The 16,663-nt window shown below is 38.8% G+C and overlaps 1 protein-coding gene across 1 annotated transcript in view; it reads left to right on the top strand.

Moving 5' to 3' along the window:
* The window catches only part of LOC126413006 (uncharacterized), a 144,386-nt gene that overhangs the window by 75,987 nt on the left and 51,736 nt on the right, over positions 1-16,663 (top strand). Inside the window, exon 4 of the mRNA XM_050082898.1 lies at positions 15,218-15,430. Within this exon, the coding sequence (XP_049938855.1) occupies positions 15,218-15,430 (213 nt within the window). The remainder of the gene's footprint in view (positions 1-15,217; positions 15,431-16,663) is intronic.

The following is a 16,663-nucleotide window of genomic DNA, read 5'->3' as shown; positions in this document are numbered from 1 at the left end:
ACATTTGGCAAAGATATTGTATTTGTTGTTGTTGTTGTTGTTGTTGTTGTTATTGTCTTCAGTCTGAAGAGGGGATTGATGCAGCTCTCCACACTGCTCTGTCCTGTGCAAGCCTCTTCATTTGCAAATAGCTACTGTAATCTACATCCATGTACAGTGTTAATAACTTGCTCTCCTTATACATTGTTCAATAACTATTATTTCCTTCTAAATTCAATTCAGTACCTCCTTATTAGGTATACAATCTAATCTTCAGCATTCTTCTATACCTGCATCTGCATCTACATCTACATCTGTACTCCACAAGGCACCTCACGCTGTGTGGCGGAGGGAACTTTGTCTGCCAGTGTTACCTGCCCCTCTCCCTGTTCCAGTCATGAATAATTCGTGGAAAGAACAATGACTGCTGGTAAGCCTCCATGTTGGGTATAATCTCTCTAATTTTATCTTCATGATCTTTCCGCAAGACGCATGTTGGAAGAACAAACACATTGGTTGTCTCTTCCAGGAGTGTACACACTGTGTGGCTGAGAGTACATCTGCTATCACTGTCGTTTCTCCCCTTTGCTGTTCCACTCACAAAAAATGTGTGGGAAGAATGTTGTTGTTGTTGTTGTTGTTGTTGTGGTCTTCAGTCCTGAGACTGGTTTGATGCAACTCTCCATGCTACTCCATCCCGTGCAAGCTTCTTCATCTCCCAGTACGTACTGCAGCCTACATTCTTCTGAATCTGCTTAGTATATTCATCTCTTGGTCTCCCTCTATGATTTTTACCCTCCACGCTGCCCTCCAATACTAAATTGGTGATCCCTTGACGCCTCAGAACATGTCCTACCAACCGATCCCTTCTTCTAGTCAAGTTGTGCAACAAACTTCTCTTCTCCCCAATCCTATTCAATACCTCCTCATTAGTTGTGTGATCTACCCATCTAATCTTCAGCATTCTTCTGTAGCACCACATTTCGAAAGCTTCTGTTTTCTTCTTGTCCAAACTATTTATAGTCCATGTTTCACTTCCATACATGGCTACACTCCATACAAATACTTTCAGAAACGACTTCTTGACACTTAAATCTATAATCGATGTTAACAAATTTCTCTTCTTCAGAAACGCTTTCCTTGCCATTGCCAGTCTACATTTTATATCCTCTCTACCACTATTTGAGATCTAACACCTCAGTATTTCTTGTCGTCATTGTGTGTGTGTGTGTGTGTGTGTGTGTGTGTGTGTGTGGTTTGAGGTTTTCGGGCGCTAAACAGCGTGGTCATCAGCGTCATTGTGCAGACATATGTGAGAGAAAGCAATATGTTTCCAACTGTACCTGAAGTGTACGGTCTCGCAATTTTATTGGTGTATGAGCAAGTGGGTGGTGGGGGTGGGGGGTGGGCAGAGCCAAATGATACATAGTTTGCGGGCAGAATGTTCTTTAACCAGCTGTGAGTACGGCATTCCCCGCTTGACCTGTGGCAGGTAAACATAGCAGTGGGAAGTCTGGTCTGCAGCCGCACAGCTACATCACGCTACATACTGTGTGTCCAGGCCAGTGGTGACATCAGTGTCGTGATCGCTGCCTGCAGCGCGCCGCGCATCCTGGTGCTGACCACGGCAAGTTGGTCAAGGTGCCAGCCCCTCACCACGCATCACACAGCCTCTCCTCCACACTTGTTGCAGCGTTGCATCACAGGAAACTCTGACCAACAAGTCTCCTCTCTGACATGTTGTTGTTGTTGTTGTTGTGGTGGTGGTGGTGGTGGTGGTGGTGGTGTGGTCTTGGTCTTCAGTCCGAAGAGTGGTTTGATGAAACCACCATAGTTCAGAAGCTTCTTCTCGGAACTGCACATTATCAATGTTTCACTTCCATACAAGGCTATGCTGCAGACAGATACCTTCAGGAAAGACTTCTCAATGCTCAAATCAATATTCAATCTTAACAGATTCCTCATTTTCATAAATGCTTTACTTGCTGTACCCAGCTTGCATTTTATGTCCCAACATCAACAGTTATTTTGCTGTCCAAATAGTGAAACTCAGCTTCTACTTTTAGTGTCCCATTTCTTCATCGAATCCCCGCAGCACCCACAGATTTAATTTGACTGCATTCCATTACCTTCTTTTCTTTTGTTGATGCTCATTTTACAACCTCTTTCTAAAACAGTATCCATTCCATTCAATTGCTTTTCCAGCTTCTCTGCTATCTCTGGCAGAAGTACAATGAGATTGGCAGTCTTCAAAGTTTTTCTTTCTTCTCCCTGAACTTTCATCCCTTTCCCAAATTTCTCCTTCATTTTCTTTAGTGCTTGGTCAATGTACAGATTGAATAGCATCAGGTATAGGCTACAACTGTGCTTCTCTCCATACTGAGGCACTGCTTCCCTTTCATGTTCTTCAACTCTTACAATTGTAGTTTGTTTTCTGTATAAGTTATATACAACCTTTCACTGCTTGTATTTTATTTCTGCTACCTTCAGAATTTCAGAGTCAACATTGTGAAAAGGCTTCTCTAAGGCTAACTGTAGATTTTGCCTTTCTTTAACCTATCATCTAAGATAGGTATTAGGGCCTTATATTATATTTGGTATTTTTCAGCCATGACGTTTTAAATTGATAGTTCAGTAATACTCTCACTGATTAACACGTGCTTTCTTTGGAACTGGAATTATTACATTCTTCGTGAAGTCTAAGGGTATTTTGTCTATCTCATATGTATTTCAGACCAAGTGGAATAGTTTTGTCATGTCTGGCTATCCCAAGGATCAAGATAATTTGAAGGGAACGTTGTGTACTCCAAGAGTTTCATTAAAAATTTGATCTGCCAGTGCTCTGTCACATTCTTCTCTCAGTGTCATATCTTATCATCTCATCTTCATCCATTTCCTCTTTCCTTTCTATAATATTGTTTTCAAATTAATTTCCTCTGTACAGCTCCTTTATATGTCCCTTCCACCTTTCAGCTTTACCTTCTGTGTTTAGTTTGGTTTGCCATCTGAGCTCTTGATATTCATAAGTTATTTCTCCTTTTTTCAAATGTCTCTTTAACCATTGCTACAGATTGTGTCTATCTTTCCCCTACTGATACATGCATCCACAGCCTTCTATTTGTCCTCTAGTCATTCCTATTTAGAAATTTTGTTGTTTCTGCCTGTCTAATTTTTTACACATCTGTATTCTCTTTCACCTGTTTCATTTGTTGTGCTTTTACATCTTCTCCTTTCATTGGTTAATTTCTGTATCTCCTATGATATCGGAGGATTCCTACTAAGCCTTGTCTTTATACCTATTTGATCACCTGCTGCCTTCACTGTTTCATCTCTCAAAGATACCCATTCATGTTTTGCTGTATGTATATACATCTCAGTAAATTAGCTTATGACATCTATTTTCATTCTCTGCTTTCATATGGCATCATATTCTGCGGTAACTCATCATTGAGTAAAAGAGTTTTCATTGCACAAAAGCTTGTAATCAGAATAACTGCTGGAGCTCATGCAAGATCATCCTGCAGACACTTATTTGAAGAGCTAAGGATCTTCACTGTAGCCTCACAAAATGAAATTTGTTATTAACAATCCGAACGAATTCAAAAGTAATAGCAGTGTACATGGCTGCATCACTAGGAGAATGGATGATCTTCACTACTCAAGGTTAAATCTAACTTTGGCTCAGAAGGGGGTAAATTATGCTGCCACAAAAGTCTTTGGTCACTTAGCTAATAGCATCAAAGTCCGACAGATAGTCATATAGCATTTAAAAGGAAATTAAAAGAATTTCTGAATGGCAACTCCTTCTACTCATTAGATGAATTTTTGGATATAGTAAGTGGGTAGTTTCCCCCTCCCCACAAAAAAAGTTAAGTGTCATGTAATATTTTGTGTAATGTACTATCTTGTATAGACACCTTTTATTAACCTGACATGTTCCACATCATTACGAAGTGTCGTATTCATGATCTATGGAACAAGTACTAATCTAATCTTTCCCTGTTTCAGACCATTCTCACCTAATGCTCCATATGGAATTCTCAGTGATGTCTGCCCTCCCCCCCCCCCCCCCCTCCCCAATCTTATTGAGGTCCCATCTCATTTGTTTCCATACTCTTTGCAATTTCTTGATTTTTAATCTGCATTTCATAACCAATAAATTGTGGTCAGAGTCCACCTCTGCCCCTTTTAGAAACATTTTAGAAACTAACATTACTTAAAGCAAAAGGGAGCAAACCAGACTCAGGTGAACTTGAACCTACTGGTGTCTGGAAGCAAACCCAGACTGGCCTATGTCATTTTTCAATGGAACGTTTCCATCTGTAGACAGTTTTGATGACATTGAGGTTGTGAAATTCCAGCTGAGAGTGTTACCGTTCATTTCTGAAATTAAAAAAGACTCAAAGAAGTGAGTAAATGCAACTGTGGCTGCATTTCCTAGCACATCCTACAGTCCCACTGTCAAGACTGCACAGAGATATTTTACACATCCCCTGCTGTCTCAAACCAATCTGCGTTACGGGTGCTGGACCCAATTCTCCACAGCGGGATACGCCTTGCCACTGGTGCTTTCCGCACCAGCCCTGTGGACAGCGTACTAGTGGAGGCACGTGTACCTCCACTGCGGTTCCGACGCCAACGTTTGCTGGCCGCTTATGCTGCCCATGTTCTAAGCTCGCCCGGGCATCCAAACTATCGTCTCCTGTTCCCACGATCGGTCGTCCGTCTGCCAGAACGTCGGCCCCGGTCTGGTTGTACAATAGCGGTCCGTGTCAAAGAGCTTCTCTCTGGGCTTCAGGTTTTCACTGTTCCACCTCCTTTCCGGGCTACTTTGCATACACCCCCATGGTGTGTTCGTCGCCCTTGCCTTCGACTCGACTTGGCCCAGGGCCCGAAGGACTCAGTCCCTCCAGAGGCCTTCCGCCGCCGCTTTTATTCCATCCTGGCCACGTATCAGGGCTCTGGTATTGTTTACACTGATGGTTCGATGGTTGCTGGTCGTGTCGGGTATGCGCTCACTCTAGGGGACCGTTCCGAACAACGTTCCTTGCAGGATGGCTGCAGCGTTTACACTGCTGAACTGTTCGCCATCTTTCGTGCCCTTGAGTATATCCGCTCCTGCTCAGGTGAGTCCTTCGTTATCTGTAGCGATTCCCTGAGCGGTTTACGAGCTCTCGACCAGTGTTTCCCTCGTTCTCGTCTGGTGATGGCTATCCAAGAGTCTCTGCATACTCTTGCCCGTTGCGGCCGCTCTGTGGTCCTTGTGTGGACCCCCGGTCATGTCGGTATCCCGGGTAACGAACATCTTGACCACCTGGTGAAAGAGGCCACCAGTAAGCCATCTCTGGACGTTGGCCTCCCAGAGACTGATTTGCGGGCAGTCTTCCGCCGCAAAATCTTGGCGCTATGGGACGATGAATGGCGCGAACTGACAATGCGCAATAAACTCCGTGCTGTCAAGGAGACGACGGCTGTGTGGCAGTCATCCCTGCGAGCCACTCGCAGGGACTCAGTAGTTCTTTGCTGGCTCCGCATTGGCCACTCCCGGCTGACACACAGTTATTTACTGCGCCGGGAGGACCCTCCTCTATGTCGCTGTGGGGCGGCTTTGACAGTGGCCCACATTTTGATGGCCTGCCCCCTTTTAGCTGTGGTCAGGCAGACATGTGCGCTGCCTGCTACGCTCCCTGCCCTTTTAACAGACGGCTCCACTATGGCTGACTTAGTTTTACGTTTTATTCGGGCAGGGGGATTTTATCATTTAATCTGAGTGTTTCTGTTTTATTTTATTGTTTTGTGTTAATTCTGGCCTTTGGCCTTTGATTTTAAACTGATTTTTTAATGTGTTTCTAAGTGGTTGGCTTTTCCATTTTTATTTCTATGGTCGGCCAACCACCGTCACACTCTGTGTGGTTTTAGTTTGTTTTGTCTTGTCTTGTCTTTGTCTCAGTTTCTCTTGTTCTGTATCGTCTGTGATCTCTTCTGTTCCTCGTTTTTATTCTCTGTGGGTGTTCTTTGTATTTGGAAAAAGGGACCGATGACCGTAGCAGTCTGGTCCCTTTAATCCCCCAAACCAACCAACCAATCAAACCAATCTGAAATCTCATGGGATGTTCCATGGTGACTCAAGTTACACTTTGAAATCAGTGTTGTATTATGTTGACTTTTATCAATCTATAAAACCATATTTTCATTTGTAAATCATCATTATATATTGTGTTATCCAGGTAAAGATCTTGAATTGATATTTAAGCAGGGAAGAGCATTAAAATTAAAGAACAAGAATGCAATTTATATTGTGAGTCATGTTAGAAATTTGGGACACCCTATTCCTAATGTACATTTCAGGTCAAAAGTGCTCCCCAAACTGTTAGGAGTATGGATCTGGTTTTTATCACAGAAAATGCATGTTAGGTTGGCATTTAAATGACACTGTTAGAGATCTCTGAAAATATTTATACCATGTAAAATAATGTAATATATTGAAAAAAAGCGCGACTCAATGTTACATGACTCCTGTTACGTGCTACTTATTGTTGTAAAAACTGTTTCCTGCAAACAGAGAAGTGAAGATATTATGTTATGTACCAAATAAGATAAACTTAACATTAACATTTCACTTTTTAAACATCTTGAAAAATTACTAGAGCATGACATCTGGAAAAACAAAATGTAAATTCAATTAAAAGTCAGAGAACTGAAAATATCCTCTTGTGTTGATGACATCAAGCGGATTAATTTTCTTTATAATTTTGTACTGTGTGCACAGAATTTCATCACATTTTCCAGGCCATTTCCAATAGTGACCAGTACACACCATCGCACTGATTGGGTAAGAATTTCCAAAAGTTGTGCTTACTTATCCAGCATTGAATTTACTGTCATATTCTACTTTTTACCAGTGTCCAGTTTTCACACTTTCTTTAGTTTCTTCAGTACGATGATCTGAAGCAGGGAAATTCTTTGGAGATAGCAGATATGTTTGTAGTGCTGCTTTCTTGTAGTGAAAGCAGTGAGTGCTTTTTATGTTTGGTACTGATGATGCTGAAGAAAATATTTGAGCCAGGTTAAGTTTCACATTGATTCCTTGAATTTCATCAGTAGGCATGTGAAAAACCTGCATAGTTGTGGCACTTGCACTGCCTGAGCTGAAGTTTGTGCATCATCTACAAGTTCCCATAGATTTCCACATTGTGGAATGAATGAAATTGAGGTACAGTAGTAGTAATATACTTGTTTTTTAAATTTTGAAGCAGGTCCATCTGACCAGATTGAAATTATCTTCACATTTCCAGGTATAATTGACAGCACCATGCTAATGTACACAGTCACAGTATCCTAGGAATGGGCTAAGTTGTCTGAAACAAAACATTTGGGTGGTGAGAAAGTGAATGCTACAGTGACAATACTAACTTGTGATTGTGTCCAGTGTGCACTTTGCACCTCATCTTGATAAAACACAGGTGTCTTTCTCAGAAAAATCAATATGCAGCAATGCAAACTCCTTAGAAAGTTGGCTCGGAACCATTTCCTTTTGCTGATAATTAGATGCACAATGAGCTCTCTTTGTATTACAGTGAAGAAAAAACTGAGGAAGTATGGAAACTAAGCATTTCACTATATCAGCTGTAGAGCCATGTTCTTGGCCTTCAATAATTTTAGAGCAGTTTTCTTCCATCTTCCAAACATACCATGATAAATTCACAATTTCCAGCTTGTCAGTTTTATAGGCTTTTTTAAAACTTCTATCACTTACACATGTGCTATACGCATTGCGCAAACAAAGCTCACTGCGTGGTTGGCATATGAGGGTTGATACAAATGTGTTGCAGTAAGCTGGAATATTATCACATTTCTTATGAAGACGGCTAATAGCATTTATGAAATTGTCATATTATTTACACAAACATGTTATGAGGCTGCTTAATTGAACGTGTCGTGGCCATACTTCTGCAAACTTAGATAGGTTTCCCAGTCTGAACTTCGGGGTGTCAGTGTTTGAATGCCTCTTATGTTTCCATATAATGGACGTGACTAAGTGACGAATATGAACTGTCTTTCTCTAATTATTTTCTGTAATTGCTATTGTGTCCCTCCTGCCTGGATTGGAGACTTTTGGACTGCTGCCATGATTGGGTTTTTCAAATTTTCCACATGAGTTTCCACACAAGTCCCTGAATAACTTACAAACAACTGCGAGTTTACGTCACGGTGAAGACTGCAAGAAACAGTTGGCTCGAGCCATGGGTTTACCCAGTGCCCTGTGTGACTTGTACGGTGACAAGCCAGCTTTACTTTGTTGCTGATCTTCCACCTTACATTGCCTATGTTTTCAAGTTCTCTCCCTAATTTTAGCTCTTCTTTCTTCTAATAACAGTTGATGCATATGTTGACTCAATTGTAGGAACTTTTTTTTCTGCTTCTGCAGGCTTTTTCTAGCTTCTTCCAGATGATTCTTAAATTCTTCGTATTTTCCTTCACTCTTTAACTTTCTTTTTTTTTTTGTGCCGCTGTTAAGGGCATTCTCTTCTTTAACCTTAAAAAAAAAATATAACTGTGACTCAGATTGTGACTCACACTAAACATTTAATTTTGTTTTTACAATTTTGTTTGAAGTTGAGAAACTTTTGGTAGTGATGTCAGTTACATATTCGCACAAAGAAGTAAATTACTGAACAAGGTAAAGTTATCTCTAATACCTCTCTTGGTATAAAAACTTAATTACATGAAAGTGACTCATGTTACATGAAAGTTGATGCTGTTGTATTATATTATTTACCCTGACCTATAATTTACCTACTTCAGTTTACACTCTTTATGCAATGCATTAAGGTATGTAACTGTAATATAAATAATTATATACTAATTCTTGCCCACCAGTTAGCTGAAATGAAGGTCCAAAATCTCCGACAATTCACTCTCTCATCACACAAAAAACATAAAGTCTTATAAAAATGGCTACAAATAATGGAAGAAAAGCAATAATGGGCCACAAACCATTGTTGACACACAGTAAAAGGTCCAGCATTTTCAAACAACATATAAAAAGAACCAAATTTTAAACTTTCAAAAATCATAAGTGTGGCCTACTTTACATGGAATATCCCTCATCACTTAATTAATTCAATTACTACATTAAATATTTAATTTTTTCATAAAATTAATATTCATTAAGATTTTTGTCTGTTTATTTATTTACATAGTTTATGCCCACATTGGAGCACTAAAATCAAACATAATACAACATAGTCTGCAATGATTAAACTTAGATCGTAGCAAGTTCTTTGTTTTCCAAAATTTCTGGTTGCTTGTTCTTCTGCAGATATGACATACTTCTTCCGTTCTGATGGTTTGAATGTCAGCCGTGTGTATTTGTTCTTCAGAGGTAGTTCCTCTTCTCTGTGTTGTATTTGATGTGTGGTGTTGTTTGATTCATCCAGATCACTTTGTACTTCTTTAAACCAGATGTTTTTGGTTTTACTGTTCCAGAAGTAGTCAAAAAGTTGCTTCAGGATTCTAGTATTTGGTAGATGAGATATGTGGCCAAAAAATGCAATCCTTTTTTTCCACATTGTATCAATACTGGATTCACTTTCTTAATATACTACTGAATTGGGAAAAAGTCTCCACTGCCCATTAACTTGATGTTTTTTACTGATAATTGTTTGGTGTGTTCTTCTATCAACTTTCTGCCATTTGTCAGTTGTTGCTTGAGTATTTAGTTTGAATAGTGTTTCATTTGCATATGTTGCTTCCTGTTTAACAACAGAGGAGTAATGTCGAAATTTAGCATTTATTGAGAGAAATTGTGTTTTCTAGGTTGGCCATGTGGTTCTCTGTGCTCGCTGTAGTTTTAATGTTCTATTCTGTATTAATGCTCTTTCATTAGCATTCTAGGTAATAATCTCACAAAAATATTTAAACTTTTTTACTACTTTAATTTTTTGATCATTATGGAGTATGATATGGGATGTGTCAACTGGGAAGCTGGGCATTATTTCTGTTTTATCAGACGAAATGTGCAGCCCAACTTTTGCCGCTGATTGTTCTAGTTATTCTATCAAAATCTTTGCTTCATCAGTATTGTTTGCTAAGAGCGTCAAATCATCTGCAAATGCAAGGCAATTAAGTCGAATCTTTCTTACAATCGTAACAGATGGTGGGCATATCTTGTTCCATTCACGCATGATTTTCTCCTGGACACAATTGAACCATAATGGAGACAATCCATCGCCTTGTTGAAGGCCAGTATGAATCTCAAAACATTCAGAGAATTCAATTCTGAACCTTACTCTACCTTTGGTATTTCGAAGGATGACTGCAACAAGGTTGACAAGTTTCTGATGTAAACCAAATTCTTTAAGAATTGACAGTACAGATTCATAATGGATACTATCGTAGGCTTTTTTAAAATCGACAAAGATTAACACTAGCTTCTTGTTCCTGACCCTTTGATGTTTCATTATCCATTTGAGACTAATAATTTGATCAGGACAGCTTCGTCCTGCACGAAGCCTCCTTGATATTCACGTAGTTCACCATCAAGCTGCTCATGAATTCTGAAATACAGAACCTTGGAAACAATTTTGTAAGTAATATTCAGCAGGGATATACCCCTATAATTATTTGGATCCGATCTATCTCCCTTTTTGTGTAGTGGATAGATTATTGCAACATTCCATTCCTCTGGTAACTTCTCAGTATTCCAAATGTCAGTAAGGTGTTTGTGTAAGTTCCAAATAGTTTGTACATTTGCATATTTCCAAAGTTCTGCCACCAGTTGGTTATCACCTGCTGCTTTATAATTCTGAAGTGAGTTAATCACTGCTTGTACTTCATCTGGATATGGTGGTATAACTCTTACTAAAAGCATTTTGTTTCTTGGATATGGGTCAAATTCCAAATGATGATCAGGTTGCGGGCTTTCAAATAAGAATGAAATGATGTGGTGGTGGTCCTCAACTATGTACCCACTGGCTCAAAGTTGAAATATTAAAAGTTTTGGCTGGTTTTGTTGTCTTGGGGCTGGGATACGTAGTTGCCACATTACAAGCCAAATAGTGGCGAGTCTACAGTATGCAATATGAATATACACATGAATCAAATGGTCAAAGGTTCCTATCACTTGGCTTTTGTGAATTTTGAACGTAATATAGACATTTATAAATGAAAAACTGCAATTAAATAAATTCTGCAGGTACTATTTTAATGACTTTAAATGATGAGTACGGTAGTAGAAGTACCTTTAAGAATTCCTTTTATTACTGTAAAACACTTATTGGTGTCGATGGTCCAGCAATTAAATAAAATATAAGTTGAATAACAAGGAAACAATAGATTCCTACGTCACGTAATTAGTTATGAACAACAACATAGCTCACGAGATATTCTCTTCTAAACACATACAACGACTTCACTGCAGAAGCCACGGAAATCTCACAAGTGCACAGGTCGGCACTATGAAATATTTCTATCTCCCGTGACCACACGCAAACTGCTTCACTCTCCAAGTCTTTCCTGCGACCGTGCATCCATCGTGCCTTACTGCCCAGGACTCTCCCGTGTCCTCTCCCATACTGTTCTCCCACTTCATTCAGTCTCCCCATTCACGAGTGCTGTGATTGGCTAGAGCGCTCCCACCATGTCTTCAAGCCAACGCACACTCACCAACATAATGAAACACATTTGAAATAATGGATTTACATTTAAATAACTTGAAATTAAATAAATATTCCTACGGCTGCACCATAAACATACTCTAACACACATTATTAAATACATAAACAAATTAAATAAACATATATCACAGGAATAGAACAGAAGTAAGCCAGTAGCCTAAGGTCTCTGTGCTTTCAAAACACAGTAAATATTTGACCAATTTCTTGATGAATAGTATATATTGGATATAAGCAAAGACATAGATGAATAAATATATTTATAAGCATGCTGCTACCATTTTTCATGTCACTGTGGATTACTTATGGCCTGATGCGATTAATAGTAATCGGCCACTTTGACCTCCAATAACTCACATACTATCCAAGTTACATGCCTGTAATTCATACCAATTTAGGTTTACACTAATAGCTTTCTAAAGACATGTTGATCGACAAAATCGGATGAACCGTTTAGATTTTGGAAATTTGTTGCTGGGTGTTACTTGTATAATTTACTGTCAGATACTAAACTTTGAACTAATAAAGATATTGAAAATCTGATTACACCATCAGAATCGTCATGCAAATACTGGTAATGTACATGTTTATTTTTAAGGTATCATGATTCCTCTGGCTATTATTAATTTCTACGTGAGCTATGTAATGTCTGCCATTATGATTTCACAAAGTCCGCCATCTTTGGGACTCCGCGGCATACAAATCTCCTTCATTGACACAAAGCCCATTCCACGACACAGCGTTAACATGGAATTCCCTGGAATTCCCAGCCACGTGGTCGGCCTGGACTACTCATTGGGGCTACCCCTCTTGGTCCGGCTAAGGTACAGCACCACATGGTCACTGACTAGCCCCGGCTTGCCGAGTGGCCGGTGCGGCCATGCCAACTCTGAACTTAGAATATTTCCAGGGCGCCACAATTCGCCCGTTACTTCACAAGGTTCCACACTATTTAGTAACTGTTTGAAATATTTAGCCAATATCATTGAAGTGTCATAATTGTTATGTGCTATCTTTCTGTTTGTATCCTTCATCACAAGAGCAGGTGGAGTGTATTTCGACTGGTACCGTTTGAATGTCTGATAGTAATCTCTTGTCTTGTGGCAATTGAAAGCATCCTCAGTAGATTTTAGCGAATTCTTATGAAATTGCCTTTTGTCCCTTCTAATTTCTTTGTTGAAACGCTACATTACATTCCTCATTCCACCAAGCATGTTTCTTGCGTTTCCGTGCAGGAGGTACTTCTTCAGCCAAGACTTTTAATCGATTGACAGTGGCTTCTAGATTGTCACTTAAAGGTATTCTTGATCTCTCATAATATATCTGATTATTAATAATATCTAACTTTTGAGGTTTTCTATTAGGTGCCATTCTTGAGGGATTGGATGAAAAATCCTCAATGGAATCCTATATTCTATTATGTACTAAGAAACCCACGCCAAATTGGGGAACACTTTCTATTACCCTTTCTCCTGGTTGTCCCTTATAAGGTCGATATCCTCCGCCCTGAGTTTCAACCACTGCATTTTCATACATTATCCAACGAAGTAAATACAAATTCCGTATTGTTCATCTTCGAATGTAGCAGCATTTCAATGTACTATGAAAATCCGACTGCAAGACTGTTTGAAATGTTTGTCAATATGGCCAACTCTACGTTCTGAACTTTTTCCTACCTGTGAGAAGAGATGGTTGCTAATAGGAACTTTTATGAATTGAGAATCACATGCAGTATTCTCTTCACCATAAGATTAATACGAATATAAACATTTTGCCGTGTATTCTTTCGTGTTTGATGCTATCTCGTTTAAATCCTGTCAGCCTAATAAATTTCGAAACTAGTGTGAGACAACAGCAAACGCGGAAGAATATACATATCATGTCATGTTTATATTCGTATTATGCTTATGCCTAATAGTGATACAGTCAGAAATGAAGCACGGAAATTGACTAGATTTTTAAATCTAAGATGACTCTAATTTCTGTGCAGAATGTAATGTACAAAAGAGGCGTCTGCAAAGATTTTCAAACAGCGAAAAATTTTAGCTAAACTCTCATTCAGAACATCTATCATACGCAGTCTATTATTTGGTTCTTGTTGATCATTATCAAAGAAAGCAGCAGTGTAAGTAACAACAAATAGCAGTCTCTTGCCATTGTTTCGCTAATGAGACAATTCCTCTCTTTTTTTTTTATTGTAAGCGGCGGTAGCGCGCACAAAAGCAAGCCATGCCGCGATCTGCGACAGGTCGTAAACACACATTATCAGAATGCGACAAACAATCCATGACACAGTACAACAATGCATTTTCAGCTTAGAGTGACGTTAACACCTATAACAAAGAGAACAGCACTTATCAGATCAAAGAAAAATAAGCAATCGATTCAAAACGACGAAGCACGTGAAGAAGGAAGGGTACCCGTATAAATACGGGCCTGACGCATAGCAATGGCTACCTGGTAAAGCTTAACTGCTAAGCTTACGACTCGAACCAAACTAAGGTAGCTGTATCATCATTCATTCGACCTAAATTGTGTCTCATATTACAATGGACCAACTTTGTTTCGATTTAGAGGTGTGGCCTAAAACTTTTCTCTCCCTTGAATTTCGAGTCTCAAATTTCAGGTGCGGCTTAGATTCGGGAAAATTTTTTTTCCTTGATTTCGAGTCTCATTTTTCAGGTGCGGCTTAGATTCGAGTAAATACGGTAATTCCCACTGTGTTCACTTCAACCTACCCATTTCAATTTCACTTTTTAAATTCTGTAACCTCCCTCCCTATCCAAGCAAGATGTCTAACACTCCGTAGTCCAACCCATAAAATGCAAGTGTGTTTTTTTTGTTTTACAAACTCCTCCTGAGTAATCTGCGTCCACAGATCCAAATGTGGTACAAGTTTACTCTCAGAATAGTTTATCCAAGAGGATGCCATCACTATTTAACAATATAGAAGAGCCTCAGGAAAAATTTGGTTGTAGTTTCGTCTTGCTTTGAACATGTTTGGCCTCTTCACAGATACCACATGTGTGTTTTCACCAACAGTATATGTATCACTGAGGCACTCAATCCAATCCCCAACTTGGCAAAGTCCATGGATCATTGCTGCAGGGGGGGATGTTGCATATGACACTCATTGAAATGTTACAGTAATTTCTACACTGCCACCCAGATCTATTAACGTGGCTCTGACAGAATATGGATTGTATCACATCCCAACTGTGGGATTTGACTCCAGACTGGTTGAATCTTTATGCATCGTATTGTGTGAAGAGGACATAAAAGTGACTTTAAATTATGACCTCATTGTTTTTGCTTTGAGGAAGAAATAATGTAAAACAAATTAATTAGAAATTTTATATGTTTTTACAACTGATGTTTTCTGGTTGTCAGTTCAGTATTTGTAAATGGTGTCTTGAAAGCCAGTAGTTCATAATATCTTCTCTCTAATCAATTACAGATTCCCAAATACTGTCTGTCACATGATAAACCACACAATAGAAGCACAAAACTACTAATTTGTAAGTATTAGCTCTTGAGAAATAACGAACTTTATTTTCTTCTAGCTGCATGCGGAGTACAATCCATCAAATGATGAGTACTTGGCACACCGTGTACTTCAAGCACTGGATGCAGCACAGTTTGTACGGCTAACAGCAGCAGGCTCCGATGTGGCTATCTTGGGTGGTGACCTTAATGCACTGCCTGGTGACCTTGCCCAAAGAATTATTTGCTTATATGCAGAATTAGAAGACAGTTGCTGTGTGGCTCATCCAATGGTAAGTACCTTATGAGAGTTTGGTGAATACTTCTATAATTTCATATGAAAATGTCTGAAAAGGGGAACTTATGGACTGTCCCTCATCAGGTTTCTTCGTACTAATAGGCACTGAAGCTCACCCTCAAAAATAAATTTTCTAAAGCAATTTGACTCAATTCTTAAAAAAAGAAATATTATTAACATAATCTTTGGTAACTGAGAGCATAATGTAAAAATCTGTTAATTGTATGTTTGCTAGTTAAGATCTTGCAAGTTGCATTTGTGTTTAACTCCCATATTATTACTGACTAATATTAAAATATAATTTTTAATACAAGTAATATCTTTTCAATTACTAGTCGTATGAAAATAAATTAAAATTTAATGCAGACATGTGAAATGTGTTATTGTTAAATGAAAAAAAAGTCGGTTGTAAGAAATACCCACGTGATGCCTCTTTCATCGCGTGCAATTGCTGCCGCACACGAATAAAAGTACATGCACAAAAATTAGTAGGAAGAATGCACATAAGTGTGTTGCCTTATTGTTCAAGCAATCTGCTATGCATCCATTTCTATGTTAAGCAATTTGTGTTACATTTGTGGTTACAAAAGGTGAAAGAAAAAGAGAACACGGGATGACTGTGGGTACAACAGTATCTAAATAACAGAGGTGCATGGAATACAATGTGACAGTGACATTTTGTATGCAGATTTCAGAAGAAAGTCACAGTGAGATTCAAGATTTTGTGCTTAGGAAATTGCAATGATAGGCAATAACTTTTAACGCACTGGCAACCGGATACCAGTTTGAGCTATTTTCATCTCAAATCAAAGCATTTCAGTGATTATTCCTGAAACTAAGAAATACTTTTAGTCATTCTGTGAAGGTTAATTGGCTTTCAACACATTGTTTGTATTTTATTGTATAAAATGTTGTTTAAACAACTTCAGTCAAAAGTGATTGTAGATTAGTATCAAGTTTGGTAATGTTATAGACCCCAGAATATACAAGAATGAAGATTGCTTTTTCAATTTCTTATTGTTTACTTCATCACTGTCCTTCATTTCAATTTCTGCTAATTTGTTGAGGAGCTTCAGCTGGCTCATATTTTCTTTTCTTCTCCTCAATTGTTGTGCTACTAAGTTGCGATAACATTAATATTTGTCCACAGATTTCATATGCTGTTTTCATAAATTTATAACTTGCTTTTTCTCTGTTTTCCCACGTGGAAAAATGCTCATTTTTTAGA

The sequence above is a fragment of the Schistocerca serialis genome, chromosome 7, assembly GCF_023864345.2.
Source record: "Schistocerca serialis cubense isolate TAMUIC-IGC-003099 chromosome 7, iqSchSeri2.2, whole genome shotgun sequence".
NCBI classification, from domain to species: Eukaryota; Metazoa; Arthropoda; class Insecta; order Orthoptera; family Acrididae; genus Schistocerca; species Schistocerca serialis.
Note: the sequence above shows the minus strand (reverse complement) of the source record. Positions and strands in the feature narration are given on the sequence as shown.